At 49.8% G+C, this 17471-nt stretch overlaps 1 protein-coding gene across 1 annotated transcript in view; it reads right to left on the bottom strand.

The window, feature by feature from the left end:
• Positions 1–4258: 4258 nt before the first annotated feature.
• The window catches only part of igf1ra (insulin-like growth factor 1a receptor), a 71573-nt gene continuing 58360 nt past the window's right edge, over positions 4259–17471 (bottom strand). Inside the window, exons 11-21 of the mRNA XM_030365676.1 lie at positions 14817–15103; positions 14250–14392; positions 13758–13923; positions 13515–13617; positions 13301–13371; positions 12892–13121; positions 12129–12233; positions 11482–11641; positions 10555–10684; positions 9457–9591; positions 4259–6450 (exon numbers count right to left, since the gene is read on the bottom strand). Coding sequence (XP_030221536.1) covers positions 5862–6450; positions 9457–9591; positions 10555–10684; positions 11482–11641; positions 12129–12233; positions 12892–13121; positions 13301–13371; positions 13515–13617; positions 13758–13923; positions 14250–14392; positions 14817–15103 — 2119 coding nt within the window. The 3' untranslated portion in view covers positions 4259–5861. The remainder of the gene's footprint in view (positions 6451–9456; positions 9592–10554; positions 10685–11481; positions 11642–12128; positions 12234–12891; positions 13122–13300; positions 13372–13514; positions 13618–13757; positions 13924–14249; positions 14393–14816; positions 15104–17471) is intronic.

The following is a 17471-nucleotide window of genomic DNA, read 5'->3' as shown; positions in this document are numbered from 1 at the left end:
TCGGTACAATAGCGCCCTCAGGTGGGCAGAAAAGGGACAGATTCATTATTCTGAAACAATATTGAAAACACGTAGTGTTATTGGCAACGTCCCTTTGCCCTTATTTATCTCTATGATTGTGTAGCCTATATTAAAGCCTTGATGGAAAAGCCATTCTTACCCATCCAATTAAAATAACGAAGACAAAAGGAACATAGTATTCATTCACTTTTTTTATTCCAAATTTCAGAAAAAAAGAAATACAAGAAATTCTCAAGATACACATTTAGAGATGACATGTCAAAAATTCCCCATCTCGACTATAACCGTGAAAAACGTTGAGGCTTCAGATACAAAAATTGAAGACAGTTTTGCAAAGCTTCTTTGATTCCCCCCCCCCCCCCCCTTCAATCATTGAATCACACACGCAGCAGCTTTTTGTGAGAAAGCTAATAAAATAATAATAATAATAATATTAGATGAAGGCCCCCTCTTAAGTTATTGGAATATAAATCATGGAAAGGAAAGCATGACAGTGATGAAGTCCAAACACATTATTGCAGTTTGAATGCACTGATGCAACCTTCAAAACCCTGAGGCCTGCATGAAGAACGTTCTGGAGAAAGCAGATAAAGAGAGTAGTGAGAAGGATGCTTCACCGGAAACCTTGGTTGTCAGTCTTTTCCAAAAGGTACTTTAGTTTTACTGCAAATATATATGGTCGTATGTGTTGACAATGACTCTGAACCGAAGCTACCCGTAATCTATGAGACATCGTCACCTACTGATGTCCACATGTGCGTTATACATTGGGTTGGCAGTTGTCCATATATGGTTGCAATCCGCCTATTCAAATACATTTTTATTTAAACTGGGTCAGTCATTTTTACTTAATAGTTGACAGAGCAGATCCTATATCAAATCGATGTGGTTATCATTACAGAAGATGCATCCTAAAACAGTAACAACATAAGCACACTTTGTCAATGGGGACCTATTGATACCAACCTTAACCTCTTTATACCCATCTTTGGTAAGATGAACTGCTAAAGACGACAAGCAACCAGTAACAATACCTTGACACTGTAGTGGCTCCACTCTCTGTCTCTCTGTTAAATCGGTCTCTGATAGTCTCTGAAGAGGTGTGGTGCTGATATCACCTCAGTAAGTAGCCGGCTGATTGGAGTCTTATCAAGCCGGTGCTGATATTTATTTTTGGTTGTAACTTTCCATGTTCATATTTGCCTCCTTTTTTTCTGTATGCAATCTACTGTAACATTTTTTTTAACAAGCAGCATTATTGTAAGCAGCAACAACAAACCAGGACAGAACCGTTTGCTGAGCAACCGTGGACATGATCGTTTTTTAAATTCAGATTGAATCGGTATTGGGGGTTGAACCAACTGTTGGTTCAACCCCCAGGAAATAAAATGTAGTAATAATTAAAAGACTAGAGAGATAGGACATGAGATTCAGCAGGTACACACAGAGTGGAAGACACTGTAGAGGGTACACATGTGATCACTGGAGAATTGGATTGGAGCAAATAAAACACTGTCATTCAGATATTGGAACAGACTTTTGGTTATGGCATTGACCAGGAAGCGAGTAGGAATCCTGAGTTTAGATGCTCATTGTGGAATTCAGTCAGTGAATGAAAAACGTTACTGAATCTTTATCCAACTAGATGTATTGAGTAGGAGGTATAAAATGGAGGACATTTGAGAGCATTGAACGTCTTGTCAATGAATAAGATGCTTTTTGTGAAATCATGTTTCCCTTTTAAATGATTCCCCATGATTAGTGAAGTGTTATCTGAATAAATGCTTCATGTGTTGACTACATCTATGCTATCCCTCTTCATAGTAAGAGGAAAGTTGTAGACTGTTATATCTGTAACTGTAGGATGAAGACAGGGGATGGAATGCCTGATGGTGTTAAAATGTGCCCAGGCCTCTTCTACTGATATATATATTGCAGTGTTTAAAATGATTTAAAATGCAGGAACTAAAATCTAGTAAAATAAAAGGAAGATCGGTTATTTTTCAAATCAATTTCTTCGAATTGGCTAATTGACATCTGCCTCAGATTTTTGTAAAATATTAAATACAATATTTGACTCCAGTCCTTGATTAAAAGCCTGTCTCTACCAGAGACATTAATCAGGCTTTTTGAACCGGCTTAAAACAACAAGTGTTTTTATCCATAGGGCCAACAATTGATTGGGCAATGTTGGGACAAAGTGGCAATGGCAGCATCAGTGAGACCACCTCCTGATTCAGGTGTACCGGTGGTAATGATGTTGAGTGGGCGTGTCCAAAGGGTGAGGGGTGTCCGGAGACCTTCCAGAGTTATTTTAAACAAACTCATGCGGAACGAGTGAGATGTAATTTTTTTCAGATGCAAACACGTATTTTAAAAAGGGTGAGGTAGATATATGAAGAAAACAAAAAAAGGTTTAAGTTCCAACATCATGACGCCAAAGAAAATACAAAAAAAATCAAATAAAAATCCAAGTTTATACTGAATCATTGGGCATTTATACAGTGATTTAAACTGATATCACAAAAGTAAAATTAGAAAAATAAATAAATAACACTACAGAAAGAAAAGATAACAAAAAAGAAAAAAAACTTTTCAAAAAGATGAGGAGAAATCCTTCAATACATTTACTAGTCAGCCTCGGAGGAAACAGACGGTTTCCATGGTGATGAAAGGTGATCCCTTCCCTGGACGCTAACTCGTCCTTTATTTGGTTTTACACAAGCAACGAATATGAATAAAATAATTTAAAAAGACCTGTTCTTACTTTCAATCATTAGCAGGTCGTGCAGGAGACAATGCAGAAGCTTGCAACCGTCGATAGTACAAATAAAAAAGGTTTCATGATTTCATGGTCTACAATATGGGGGCCGGTTATCAAGGGTTAACTAAGGCAAATAAGATTAACCCAGTGAGCCCTAATCAATGTGAGAGGCAAGAGATGGATGGGTTAAAACACCAGATCTGGTACCAAGGAAACGTACACTAGAGCGAGTCCTGACGTCTAGAAGAGGCACTGGGGGAAGCGGACATACTGGACACAGCGACCAGAGAGGAGGAGAGGAGAGGAGGGGAGGAGGGAGGAGAGGAGAGGAGGGAGCGGGGAGGAGGTAGGGGGGAGGAGAGGAGAGGAAGGAGGGGAGAGGCGGAGGGGGAGGAGAGGAGAGGAGAGGAGGAAGAGAGAAGAAGAGGAGGGAGGAGAGGTAGAAGGAGGAGAAGGGGGGAAAGGAGGGAGGAGGAAGAGGAGGGAGAAGGGAGCGGGCACTATTGGAATCCACAAAGCCATAGCAGGGTGGAGGCAGAGGGGAGGGGCAGCCGAGAGAGGAGATGATTGGAGGACAATCATGAGAGGGTGTGTGGAGAAAGCAAAGCTCTTTACTTGGACCTGAGATTGAGACGCAACCTAGAGGCAGTCCTAGGTGCAGTGCTAGACACAAAAGTAGAAAAACAAGGGTGCAGAAAGTACACCCTCAAACGTTGAGCTAAGGTGTCCATTCAAAATAATGATAACATTAATAATAATAATAGTAATAATAATAATAATTAAATCAAATAATTCCAAAAAATAAAAAAATAATTAAAAAAAACTTTATAGAAAATAAAAGGCATAGAACAAAATGTAGTGTTAGGGAAATGATCTTGGGGGGTCGGAAAATAAAAAGTATCTAAAATAATCTTTTTTTTATGATTTTTCATTTTTAGACATAGTGAAAGTTTAAGAAATGGACTGCAGTGAAGACCGTAAAATATCAAACCTGAAGGATTTCTTTATATATATATATATAGATTTCTATAATATGTATATATATCGCATCCAAGAGAAAAAAAGGGATAAAATAGCAGCTTTGTTCTGTACAGACATAGACGTGAACATCTGAACTGTAAAAAGGTTTTCTTTAAAAAGTGACCGACTGTTTATATGTATAAAATGGATCCTGCAGTCTAACATAGAGCTCTAAGACCTATATATACACATACATCTGAAATGTATTGAGACAAACCACGCCTCCCAACGAGACCTTTTGCATTCCAAAGTTCTCAAGGCTACTGGGATCCGACCCAAACCAATACCTCTTTGTTTTAATGTCCCAGCTCTTTATCTGGGCTCTTTGAAGTCAGCTTTTGTGCCATTGTGTCCAAACAACAGTACTTCAGTGAGTGATGTTACCACATCAAATAAAGACTACCAGCAGAAGAACAACAAGACATTGATTGAAACAAATACAAAAACAAAATGTATATCATATTCTTGTTACATTAAAACATAAGTGTGAGAATGATGGTTGACAGACTACATGGACTCAGGTGATGAGTGTGTCAATAAAACAGATACATTCCTTTTCACCCTTTGATGGGTGAACTGAGCTCTAAGTATTTGTGGAAAACTAGAAAAACTCCATTACTCATCCATTCAAGAGCAGAAGACAGCCTTTGATTCTGTGAACTGTGAGAACTTGCTGTTTACTGTAAATGATTCTAACTAACTGGATTTGCATTGTGTCATATCTCTAAAACAAGTAATACACCAGTGCCAAATGCAACGGAGATCCTCAAAATAACTCGACCAGAATGCCCAAATTAATTAAAATTGTACCAAGCAGCAAATTAAACAACTGCAGACTAATTGTAGTCCTATTCATAAATTGCATACATTTGTACAATATTTGCCTTTTAGTGTATATTTTAACAAATACTTAATTTTGCATTACTTGGCAACTGGTGACTTAATAATTATAGAAATAATTAACCAAACTATTAACAACTAAATTGCCAGTATAAATACGCTTGCTAACTAATTTCAGACCCAGAACATATACTGGGAATCATTTTTGCATCCATCCTATCAAACAAAGCCCCAGATAAGCCCAATACCTCGATGCTCAGGGAGTATTCAGTACAAAGACAGGATATGAATTCATATTCATAGGATATGAACAAACAAACAAACGTCAAATGCCATTCCCATTGAACTTGGGTCATCTCTAATCCGCAGCCTTGTGTTTGTGTTGGGAGATATTTATCTTGTTTAAAACAAATAAATGAAATATAAAAACAAATAAAAAGGTTGATTTGGCAAAAGTTTGGCATACACATGACAGCCGTCTCTCCATCCAATAGGACCGGCTGCTAAAGGATCCACACACATAGAAATATAGACTGGAAACAGAACCCAGGATCCTAGTCCAGGGTTTAGATCTGTGGCATCCTCAAATGGTTCGAGCTGCAGTCCTTAGATGCTCATAAAATAACTGAATGTTATATCAATGGAAAGTCACTTAAAAAAAGTTTGAGATATATACCGTAGAGAGAGTCACGTGTTCGTATAAATACACACTGAAATATCCACAACATCCTTTCTAAAAATCATCAGAAAAAAGTGCTCTTCTGTTGGATTTGCTGGCAGATATGCTATGTAATCATTCTCTCGTGTTCGTGTCTTACAATATCTGTAAGCCAGGTGAAATGCCTGCGTTATTTCCGGTAGTTTTTTTTTTAATTTATCCATTTTTTCGTTTAAAGACTTATGTAACAAACGCTGCACAGTGCAGGCTGAGCAGGTACAGACCCCAGCCCTCCCACAGCGCCCCCTGCTGCGGACCCCCATGCTGCGCTCCAGTCTCCAGGGGTACACGTCGCTCTGCTCGCATCCAGCGGGGGGACGGGAACGTCCAAGGAGAGGAAGACCCAGAAGAAGGGAAAGAACGCTCTGCTCCCATCTCTCCCCCCCCTCCCCCAATCCTTCCAGAGAGGCTGGGGAGGAGGAGGAGGAGGGGGAGGAGGCGTGTCATTAACCCTGTTTAAGAGGCGGAGCCTGGAGGCGGGGTCTCCGGCGTGGGGTATCAGCAGGCCGAGGACTGGGGCAGCGGTAGCGTCCGCTCGTTCTTGCGGCCGCCGTTCATGTGCGCATACGGCTGCAGCTCGTCGAAGGCGGGCCGCAGCCGCGCCGCCGGCCCGTTGGCCGCCGGCGCCGCCTGTCCCGAGTGCTTGTCGGCGGGGGGCCCCGGGGACGCCGAGGCCGACGACCCGCCCGCGCCCGTCCCCGCCGCGGAGGAGGACGAGGCCGAGGTGGCCGGGGACGCGGGGCCCCCCAGCAGCGGCGTGCCGGGCCCCTGCAGCGGCGCCAGCAGCTGGGAGGTGGCCGAGGAGGCGGTCGCGGCCGGCGGGGTCGCCGTGGCCCCCGCCGACGCGGCGGAGGGCGTGGGGACGGCCGTGGGCCGCTGGCTGGACACGGGGTCCAGGGGAATGTTCTCCATGTTCTCCACCTCCATGTCCAGCTCCTCCGTGTCGGGGGGCTTGTTCTCGTCGCTGAAGAAGAAGCTCATCTCCCTGAAGGGCCCCTCCAGGTCCGCCGTGATGCTGCTGATGATCTCCAGGAAGGCCGGTCGCATCTTGGGGTTGTACTGCCAGCACATCCGCATCAGCTCAAACCTGCGGGCCGAAATAAACGCCTCCGTCACTGATGCCCCAACCCGCTGCTTCAGCGGTCTCTCTCAGATGGTTTTGTGATTCGACTCACATTTAAAGGTACATTATCTTCAAACGTGAGTAGAATCGCAAAACCGCAGTGAACGAAACAGGACCAACCAGTGTGGTAAATGGCTGCTGTATCAGTATACACCACTAGGGGGCAGGATAAGACAGAGCAAAGCCCCTGTTGTTACCAGTTATCCAGACATGGTATGTACTGTACATACCCTGTGGAATACTATTTCATTTCAAATCACGTGAATGTTGCCCTCTTATGTATGAAGAATTGGTTGAAATGAACACATTTATTGGAGCAATGTTGAAATGGGGAGATAGAAAGGTGCTCAACTACAGATGATATAGGGGTCAATGCAGCGTGCAACCAAGGTTCTTACATCGCCCCCATTTATCCTTTGGTCCTGGCTAAATAAGTTACTCATCTAAAGAAGTAATTCCGGTCCCTGTGTATTTTTCCATTCCACTGGACATTCATTAACTTTTGACCATAGACTTTGCATCAGTACACTGTGTTACTGATTATTACTTATATCTGTAGCTCTAAAAAAAACGACCCTATTTAATTTTGCATGACACAGATAAAACATCCAATACATCCTGAATCCACAATGCCTGGCACTGCTGCAACAGCACTGCCAAGAAGCTTTCTATTGCTTTGTTGACTTGCCCCGTTTTGATGCGTTGACGTTCAGAGCAGAAACGCTCCACTAAATACCAGAGTCGGCAGCGCAGCGTGGGTACGATCCATACGCACTACGCTCGGGCTGCAGCAGCCCTTTGGGAACGCCAAAACAACCTCATAAAAGAGAGAGGTTTAATACAGCGTGCCGAGGGCTCTGCACCGCACGCCACCGCAGCTGGGATTGTACACAAACAAGCTAAGAATACCGACTGAAGCGAGGGCACAACCGACTAACACCTAAGTCATCATCGGTATCATCGGTATCCTCATCCTCCCTCTCTCCCTCCCTCCTCCTCCCCTCAGGTAAATGCTATATAATGGCTGGGTATGTCCCATGTATAAGCCCTGGCCCTCAGACCTCCCATGGAAGGCCGGTTCAGGTTTGCGGGCCAGACTGACCCTGCTTAATATTCTCACACCGCCATCTGTTGTGGCACAAATATTTGCTGATTTCCATAGAAAAACAAAAAAACATGGAAATAAGTCCCGCTGCGCTGTCAGCGCCCGCCGGCCTCTGCTCAGACCGCCCTCAAACCCCGTCCCGGCACACCGTCCCGCTGGGCCGGGTCACCAGCCATGCTAGCGGCCCGGAGTACCCGGGCCTCCCGCCGGGGCCTCGACTCCTAATGAGGAGCGCCGGGGCCCCGAGCTGGGAGGATCGAGATGCTATCGGGGGCCGGATGGGTTACACGGGGCGAGACACACGACGACCGGACGGGCCGCCTTCGTCAGGTTACTCGGTGAGACAACAAGTCAACAAAGACAACCGCTCTTGTTTTTCCACCCGGCCTCATGAACATGTTCCACGCAGGGGGTTTCAGCCCCAGTCTGTTCGACGAGGAGGGGGAAGTCCCGGTCTGGCCTAGGGCTCATGGGTTATTAATACCAGTAAGTGATATTGAGCGCTCCACAATAAATCTGGAGGTTTAACACCGTCTTTTATCACGGCGCATCCCTGGGAAAGAGAGTGCACTTTGTCCACACGAAACCCAAGAGGGAGGCAGGGAATCCAATCCCTGACCTGAAGCTACCTGACCATGGGAAGCACTGGGCCGGGAGCCCGTACACACAGAGCTCCGCAGACGTGCCTCGCAACACCACCGCGCTGCGGGCTGCGGGGAAAACCAAAAGGAACGCCCCCGTTGCCGTAGCGTCTGAGCCGGCGGCGGTGGTGACGACGACGACATCGTCCCCTCCTGGGCCCAGGACGAGGTGACGCGCGGTAACACTATCCGCACGCCCCCGTCACCAGGGCAAAACAGCCCCACGGCTACCATGGATACGGGGCCGGTTTGTGTATTCATAACAGACAGACAGTCCAATCCCCTCTTACACACGCACACACGCAGAAGCACGCACACACACACACGCCACCCCTTCTTTGGGCCTGGGGCTGACGGCGGATGCGGTCGCTGGCCGCCATCTGAGGCCGGGGCTGTGTGTCGTCAGGGAGACACTTTTACACCGTGACGCAGAGTCACATGCAGGCATGTCCCCCATCACAGCATACCTGATCCGCCTGTCCACCCTCATTACCCCCCCCCCCCCCCCCCCCCCCCCCCCCCGCCCCGGAATAGACGCTGACCTCTGGCTTGGCCCCGGGGCTCGTGTGTTTACAGCCCAGAGATTCCCGCGGTTGTGGTAAAAGATATATATATATATATATATACGATACACTATATTCTGCTGGGAGGGGGGGGAACGTAGCCTGGTTCTACCAGACTCTCGTACTTCACTTCATTTCATTTCATTTGTACAGAGAGTCTGGACCTAATCAATTGACAAACGTTAACTCACTTGAAGGCGGGTGTCTGTTGAAGTTTGAAATGATTGGATCTGCCCAGTGCCACTCTGGATCTGCCATAACCAATCGCTAACGTTTGGTTGTGACGTATTGTCATGCGCCGGGAATCACGCGCAGGTTGTACACAAACCAAACACCTTGCGCGCCTGCACGAAAATGTCCGTCAACGACAGCTGCAGGTTTTGTGCGTCGAATTTAATTTATCAGGGAAAAATTGCACATTGTAAATCAACTACCGACCTACTACAACAACTCAAACTGGCGTACGACTTTATCGTCATTGTTCTCAGACACGCCCTCTGTTCGCTGATTGGGGCCCGCTGTGGCAGCACCAGAAAACCAAATTACATACAGCAGGTCCAGACCTAGTACTGAAGGGAAATTCAAATTGAGCGGAAGTACTTAGGCGGGCGGAGCCAGGCTAGGGGGAACGGGGGTTTACGGTGGATGCAGGAATACTCACAGCATGTCGGGGCAGTTGTCGGGTTTCTCCAGCAGGCTGCCGTCCATGACGAAGCGCAGCACTTGTTCGTTGGACAGGCCCTGGTAGGGCTGCTCCGCCAGGGTGGCGATCTCCCACAACACCACGCCAAACGACCTGCGCACACAGGCAGGAACGCCACCAGGAGGAAGGTCAACAACTCTGATTGCGGGAAGGGGACAACCTATGTTCTCATTGGCTAGAGCGCTCGAAGATAAACAGAGTTGTGGAGACTCTTGTTTTGATAGCATCCAACATTTTCCATTGGCTAAACTCTAGGAGAAAAAAACACAATTATCCAGCGCCCTTATTTTGGTGGAATTCGCCATTCTCATGGGCACTCGAGAGCGTTCAAGGTAAACAGGGTTATAAAACACTGGTATCCTCCGTTTCCCCTCGCAGAAGGCCGAAGATAAAGCCACAGCGAGGGCAGCTTTTCCTAATCAACGGGATAAGCGTCCCCTGCTGGTGCGTTTGGCGGGCGCCCAGAGGGGGTTCCTGTAAGGCCGGACTTGATCTGGGCAACATCAAAGCGGCCTATATAGTGTGCAGGATGGAGGTGGGCCTGCTCTGGCCCCGCAGCCGCTCATCGGAGAACATCTGGGCCCGTTTACGCCCCGCTGTTTGCAGGGAGCAGACCGTGGGACACTGCCGGCTCAGGAACAAACACTCGCATGGGAACCCGTAAACATTCCCGGTGCTCCCCGCTCGAGAGGTGTGGTGCGGACGCAGCGAGGACGGGCCACGAAGGAGCGTGTGTTTTTCGAGAAGACTCACACACACAAGCACACACACACACACACACACGGCCGTTTGGATCGGCACATTCACAGCTGGGGCTGGGGAGAATTACTGGTAGTGCTTCAATATGCGGTGACTAGATCACGGAATGAGGCGAGGGAAAAGCATAATAAAATCCACCGATGCAACGCAAGCAGCCTCTGTCTGGCCCATCGGGCCTTGCAGGCGTTGTAAAGCAGCCATTTGATTTCAACCCTGGCTGCAGGGAAACACTCATGCCCAAACCGACATGTGTCTGCGTGTACTGGCGTGTGTGTGAGAGCGCGTGCTCCTTCGTACCAGACGTCGGACATGGTGGTGAACACGCCGTCTTTGAGGGACTCGGGAGACATCCAGCGGACCGGAAGCAGCCCCTTGCCCCCTTTCCGGTAGTAGTCCGTCTCGTAGATGTCCCGCGTCATGCCGAAATCTGCAGGAGAAAGAGGCTCACTATTGATGTGTGTGGAAGACGTGTATAGATTCATAAACTGGAAACAGCGTCATCAGACATTGATGTGTGTGTAAGTAATGTATAGATTCATATACCGGACACACTGTCCTCAGACGTTGATGTGTGTGTAAGTAATGTATGGATTCATAGACCGGACACTGTGTCATCAGACAATGATGTGCGAGTCAGGGTCATGTATAGTTTCATATACCGGACACTGTGTCATCAGACAATGATGTGTGTGGTCGTGTATAGTTTCGTATACTGAAAGGTTTTCGGAGAAAGCAGCCAAGTCCCGTGTGATTACCTCACCCTTATTATCTAATCATCATTAGCTAATATTATGGGCTTACTTTTTTTATCTGTAAGCTTTATTTAATATTATTACTGTTATTGTCATCTTGAACCTCATGTTGGTACCTGCTTCTTGTTTTGTTTCCCTGTTGACGAGCCAGTTGACTCGAGCGACAGTGAGAGCGAGAGCGAGAGCGAGTGTGTAAGATCGAGAGAGATCAAGTGAGAGAGAAAGTTAAAAGTGGAAATTCAGCTCACACACTCCAGAGAGATGGAGGAGGAGTTTGAGGAAGTGGAGGCCAGGGTGAGCCACGCCCTTCTCCTCGAATCCGCCTTCATCTGCAAATATACATAAACTGTTCTCCTTCCTCGGGCCCACCCGGGACCAACCCCAAAACGTTTTTCTGAGGGGCCTCCTGTGGGTCGGGTTCTGGAGCGGCGGAGAACCGACTGGAGGGCCTCGTGTGGGCGCGGCGTCTCACCTCCGATCTTCACCGTGTAGTCCTCCGTCACCATGCAGTTCCTAGCAGCCAGATCCCGGTGGACAAACTTGTTGGCGTTGAGGTACGCCATGCCGTCAGCAATCTCCCCGGCCATCTGGATCATCTTCTTCAGCGGGGGCAGCACCTGGGTGGTGGAGTTCTGGGACCGGAGGAGGACACACAAGCACAGTATTCAGGACGTCTGTGGCCTGGAACCTTGCTGTCCCAACAGAACCAGAGAGGTCCTGGGCCGGGGGGGGGGGGGGGGGGGGGGTCCAGCCAGAAACCACGGTGCGAATGTAGCGGCTCCATCGGTGTGTTTATGTATCTATAGGCCTGCCTGTGTAACAGGAAACCTGGGGAAGACTATTGAAACCAAGTCCTGAATAATGTTTTATTTTATGAAGAGGATCTTGTCAGTTTTCCAGCACTATATTAGATCTGGCGCGGGAACGGGAGCCAGGGGCCGAAAGCCAGGAACTGAGAGCAAGGGACCGAGGGCCAGGAGTGAGGGCCAGGGACCGAGGGCCAGGGAGCGAGGGGGCCAGGGAGCGAGGGGGCCAGGGGGCGAGGGGGCCAGGGAGCGAGAGCTACGGAGCGAGGGCCCAGGAACCCAGGACCAGGGAGCGAGAGCCAGTGGTACGTACCTCCTTCCTCAGTGAGCGCAGGTGGCTCTTCAGGTCCCCGCGGGTCATCAGCTCCATGATAACTAGCGTTGGCTGTCCCTGCGAGACCACGCCCAGCAGCCGCACCTGAACCAATCACAACGCAGCATAGTTTACAGTAACTGTACGGAATGTTGTTATTCGCCCGAGCCCTTAAATCAAAATGAGGTCATCAACAACGGCAATGCAGTTTAAACGTGATTTATTATAAAAGGCACACTTATTAACATTTAACCATGTAATCATTTAGGTGTATCTATGTCGCAACGCATTACACATTTGATTACCTTAGGATGAAGGTCAATGGTAATTGGTACTAGGCTTGTTTTCCACGGTGACAAACAGGAATAATAAGCAATCTGCAGAGATGCGTTGAGCTTAACTAAAGCCTGAGGCTCTAGCAGCCAGCAGCAGGCGTGTCAGAACAACAGCCACCCCCTATGATCCATGAACTTCTCCACCAAACCTTCCAGCGCAACGTTCCACGGCAGCTTGAGACACAGCCCCACTTCTATGTTGTATTTATTGCCGTTTTATGTGGAGTCTAAAGCGTAAAGCGCTCTGCCAGTAAACCAGCGACTGGTGTGCAACCCAGGAAGTGAGATCACTGGGTTATTATGGGGTTTAACATTCACATTTTCAAGGCCGCACCAAATATTTGCTCCACTCGCTCATGTCTCCGAAGACACGACGCGGCCGCCCTGGCCTCCCTTTACGCTACGCGAGTCACACGGCGCCCGCTTACCACGTGGTGACAGTTGAACTCCTTCATCACCGAGGCCTCGTTCAGGAACTCGATGCGCTCCCGCATGCTGGCCGTCTCGTTCACCGTCTTGATGGCCACGCGGGTCTCGGGGTCGTCCTTCACCACGCCTTTGGCCATGCCCTCGTACACCATGCCGAACGAGCCCTGGCCCAGCTCCTTGTTCATGGTGATCTTCTCCCGGGCCACCTCCCACTCGTCTGGCACGTACACTGGGGCGGACACACGGACACACGGCGGCCGGTTAAAGAGAGGGGAACACCTGGGGCGCGGCAGGATGTAGGCCCTGCGTGACCGTATCAGGCCCGTAACCCGTGGATGGTTACAGGCACAGGGGCACAAGGAGAGCAGCTGTTTTGTATACACTGGTGCGCTGGTGACGCTGCCTTACTTTCAGCTGCGCTGAAGTACTCTGGGTTGACGGAGGCGTAGAGGACTCCGTTTCCCAGCCGGTCACTGTTTCTGTAGGGTCAAACGAACAGCTTACAATCACTGCAGCAGAACTTATGTCATCGGGATCTAAACCCTTGAATCGATACTAAGTGGTCGGCGTCCGTGACGGGATGTTTCACACCACAGGTTATTAGCCCTTGGAAAGGCCATACCTCTTCTTGTTGATGAAGAAGAGGGCGGTAAGGAGGCTGATGATCATGATGATCACGATGAGGGGGACGATGACGGCCAGGTAGAGGGTCACCTCGTACTCACCTGGAGGACAGAGCGGCAGCAGCACAAGACATCAGCTCACACAAACGCACCGCGCTTTGTTTAAACAGTTCACATTTGGGTTGTTGTGGTTGCTGTTGTTGTCAGTGTCGGTGTTGTCCGTTAGGGTGGAGTCAGCGTACGTTTGGGCGGGGCCACATAGAAGTAGACCGTCTCGGTCCAGGAGCCGTTGCCCGCCAGAGAGATGGCGCGCACACGGGCAGAGTAGTTCCCCGGGCCCAGGTTGCTGAGGCGGCCGCCCCGGTGCTCGTGGAACTGCTGGCGCGACACGCACTCGTGTTTCTCGGGCTGAGGCGGGAAACGGAGGGAAGCAACAAGCACGGGTCAGGAGCAGGCCGGACAAGGTCCTCAAGCACACTCCCTGATTTGATTTATTCATCCATTTCTATTTGTCACATTCCTGAACTATAGCATTAGAATTGATGATGGTTTTTTTGTTGTGTACTCTTGGTATTGTTTTGATTAAGGAGAAAAACATATTTTCTGGTGAAAACCCCCAGAAATCTTGATTTGTCTTGGTTTCGACATTGGATCAAGTCCAAAAGGCGAACTGTGCTGCTTTTGCTGCTAAGAGGCTGCGTCGTCACAGTGATTAGACGTGCGCTCAGACTCACCTCCGCCCCGAGGCGGAACTTGATCCCGTACATGAGGATGAGGCCGTTGGGTTTGCTGGGCTCGGGCCAGTGGAGGATCACGCAGCCCTCCGTCTTCTCGTCCAGCTCGTAGACCACCGGTCCTGGGATGTCGTCGGCTTTGTCTGATGGGGGAGAGAGTCAGAGTCTGAGAAACTCCCTAGACCAGACCGCACATCAGGAGTCTGTCTCCTGTGGAACAATCTGCAGAGCTTCCCTCAGCGAGACACACCCGTTTCAGCCAGTTTCCATCGGTGAAGGGAGATCTCTACCACGTAGAGGTTGGGTGCGAGTGCTTTTCTTAAATTTATAAAATACGTTTGTTTGGGGGCTTCGCATTGTAAATTGTATACGTCTGTGTTGTGTATGATTTGTATTGCTAACATTAATTGTACACAAAGCTCTTTTGAAAACAGCGCCTCATCTCAAAGAGACTTCCTGTTGAAATGGAGGTCAAACCAAAGTGAGTGAATCCCTCTGTGACAACGGGGCGGGAGAGCGGGCGGTCCTCGGGGGATCCCGGCGGGTGGTCCCCGGGGGGGTCCTCACCTGCGGGCTTGGTCCTGGAGTAGACGAAGGCGGCGGCACTGCAGCTGCGGACCTCCTGGCTGCAGGCGTGGATGTCCATGCGGTAGACGGTGAAGGGCCTCAGGTCCTGGACGTCCATGTGCTCCACCGTGGTGCGGGCGTTGAAGAAGGGGAAGTCCTGGGGCGGCGGGGGGCCCGCCGTGCCGTTGCCGCCCTCGGAGCCCGGCGCGGGGGAGGCGGAGGCGTTGCCCCACGACAGCGTGCCGTTGGCCGCGCCGAAGACTTCTCGCCGCCTCCGATCGGGGGGTCTGGGGAGGGAGAGAGGATCAGATGACGTCAGCGGCACGAAGGGAGTCACGTGAAACAGGAAGGCAGTCTTCACCCAGCTCCCCCCCAAAACAGACACTTCATGACAAACAAAAAGGTAGAAAATAAACAGAGGCAGACTGAATGGACAGATAACGGGGTACACCTCTAAGCTCAGACAACGACTGCTGACAGCGCTGACGTCAACGTGTGCCATGCACAGAAGCAGCTCAGCTGCGATGGAGTGGATTCAGACAGGTCAACGCCAGTAAGAGGTCTGTATAAACTGTCCACTTGTTTGTGTTTGTGAGAGTGTGAAAGGTCATGTCTCCAGTGTGAACATCATGGCTCCCTGGAGGGTTGTGTTGAGGAACAGGGTCAGAGAGCAGCACACTGAGTTGCAGACAGTCGGGGAAAGACAGACCAAAAGAAAAAGGAGAGAAAAATAATAGAGAAAAGGAAAATGGTAAATCCTTTTTCTCCAGCTCTGGCAGTACTCTGCCATTCATCACCTTCATTCAGATTTAAACCTGCCACAATCAATTAAATGACTCTTCCTTTATGAGATATATGTGTGAGTCTGTTGGCAAGGGCCGGGAAAAATGAATGCCATCCATTGGAGATGTAATAAGAGAGTGGAAGAAAAAACGGATGGTGATTCAATTATGAGACACGGAGCGAGAGAGCTGGACGACACGTTCCAATAGAGAGTGCATCAAACAAAATGTCACGGATGCCTTTCTGACAGACACCCGAGGGGGAAAAGGTCTCACTTGCAATAAAATGAAACACAAACCAAAGTGTAGACACAGACGGCTCTGTGGGAACCACGGCCAGCCGTGAAGCGTTCCTGTCAAGAGTCCATTCCAACTTCAACAGTTAAGACGTCCAAACACAAACAGAGATCCGTCGTTATTAACGTCGCCCTTCAACTGCTTCAGGGAAGCCGCCATGAAAATCTGACTACAAAATCGAGTGGGGGAAACAATCGCACACACCTACACACTTATGGAAGGAAGGTTTGGTCCGACACCACCACCACCCCCTTCCCCTCAATGGAAAGAGTGCTGCTGTGAGACTCATTCTGGCCCGGGAGGCCTGCTTCAGCTGTGAGAGCCGTACACTACGAGTTCTCACGCGTGTCATAGGTACCTGGGTTCAGCCGGGGAGGAAGGGCCGTGGCTCCAACGCTCCCCGGCCAAACCCCAGAGCTGACCGCATCACAACCACAGCGCTGGGGGCCTCCCCGTCAGCCTCCGCCCCCCGCCGCCCGTCTCAACCAGGGGTGTTCTTCTGCATACCTCCACACGCTGGGATCCAGCACAAGGAGCACCGTGACTGAAGTCTCTGTCCCCGGCCAGAAAACAACACAAGCCGACGCCAGGCCGTAACCGCGGTTACGCAGACACGCACTGCCCCCTCGTGCGCCATTACTTCACAGGAACACATCATCGTTCCGAAGATCAAGTGAAATGTCGGCCGAATCCCGACACCGGCCCGCAGCCACGCATTAGTGGGGGCAGGTGGCCCAGCGCCCTGTTCCAGTCAGCTGATACAGTCACGCAATGTGCCAGGAGGGTGGGAGGCGGGGGCACAACAATTCTCTCTCTCAAACCCTCCCCCTCCCTCTCTTTCTCCCCCTCTCTCCCTCTCTCCCTCTCTTTCTCCCCCTCTCGCTCTCTCTCTCCCCCTCCCTCTCCCCCTCTCTCTCACTCTCTCTCCCCCCCTCCCTCTCTTTCTCCCCCTCTCTCTCACTCTCGCTCTCCCCTCCTCCCTCTCTTTCTCCCCCCCTCCCTCTCTCTCTCTCACTCTCTCTCTCCCCCCCTCCCTCTCTTTCTCCCCCTCTCTCTCACTCTCTCTCTCCCCTCCTCCCTCTCTTTCTCCCCCTCTCTCTCTCCCCCCCTCCCTCTCTTTCTCCCCCCCTCCCTCTCTCTCTCCCCCTCTCCCTCTCCCTCTCTCTCTCTCTCTCTCTCCCCCTCCCTCTCTTTCCCCCCCTCTCTCTCTCTCACTCTCCCCCTCCCTCTCTCTCTTCGCCAACTCATGGGGGACTTCCTTCTTCCCGCATTCATGTAAATACCAGTTAGCTTCGCTGTACATTTCCTGGCAGCTGGTTGACTCCTAGAGACAAGAGTGCGCGAGAGAGACAGAGAGATGGAGAGAGAGGGGGAAAAACAGGCTGCAGACAAATGAGGCATGCGAGGGGGTGGAGTGCCAAATGGGCCAGGGGGAGGGGGACAAAATGGAAAACATTTCCTCTTCTTTCTACTTTCTGGACATTTTTATTTTTTGTCATCAGTCTTCTTGTTTCCCCAACGGCAGGCTCTCTTAAATCCTGGACCTTTGGAAACCCAAGGCCCTTTCTCTGGAGGG

Source organism: Gadus morhua, chromosome 9 (assembly GCF_902167405.1).
Source record: "Gadus morhua chromosome 9, gadMor3.0, whole genome shotgun sequence".
NCBI lineage: Eukaryota > Metazoa > Chordata > Actinopteri > Gadiformes > Gadidae > Gadus > Gadus morhua.
The sequence above is the reverse complement of the archived record's forward strand: the minus strand, read 5'-3'. Positions and strand labels throughout refer to the sequence as shown.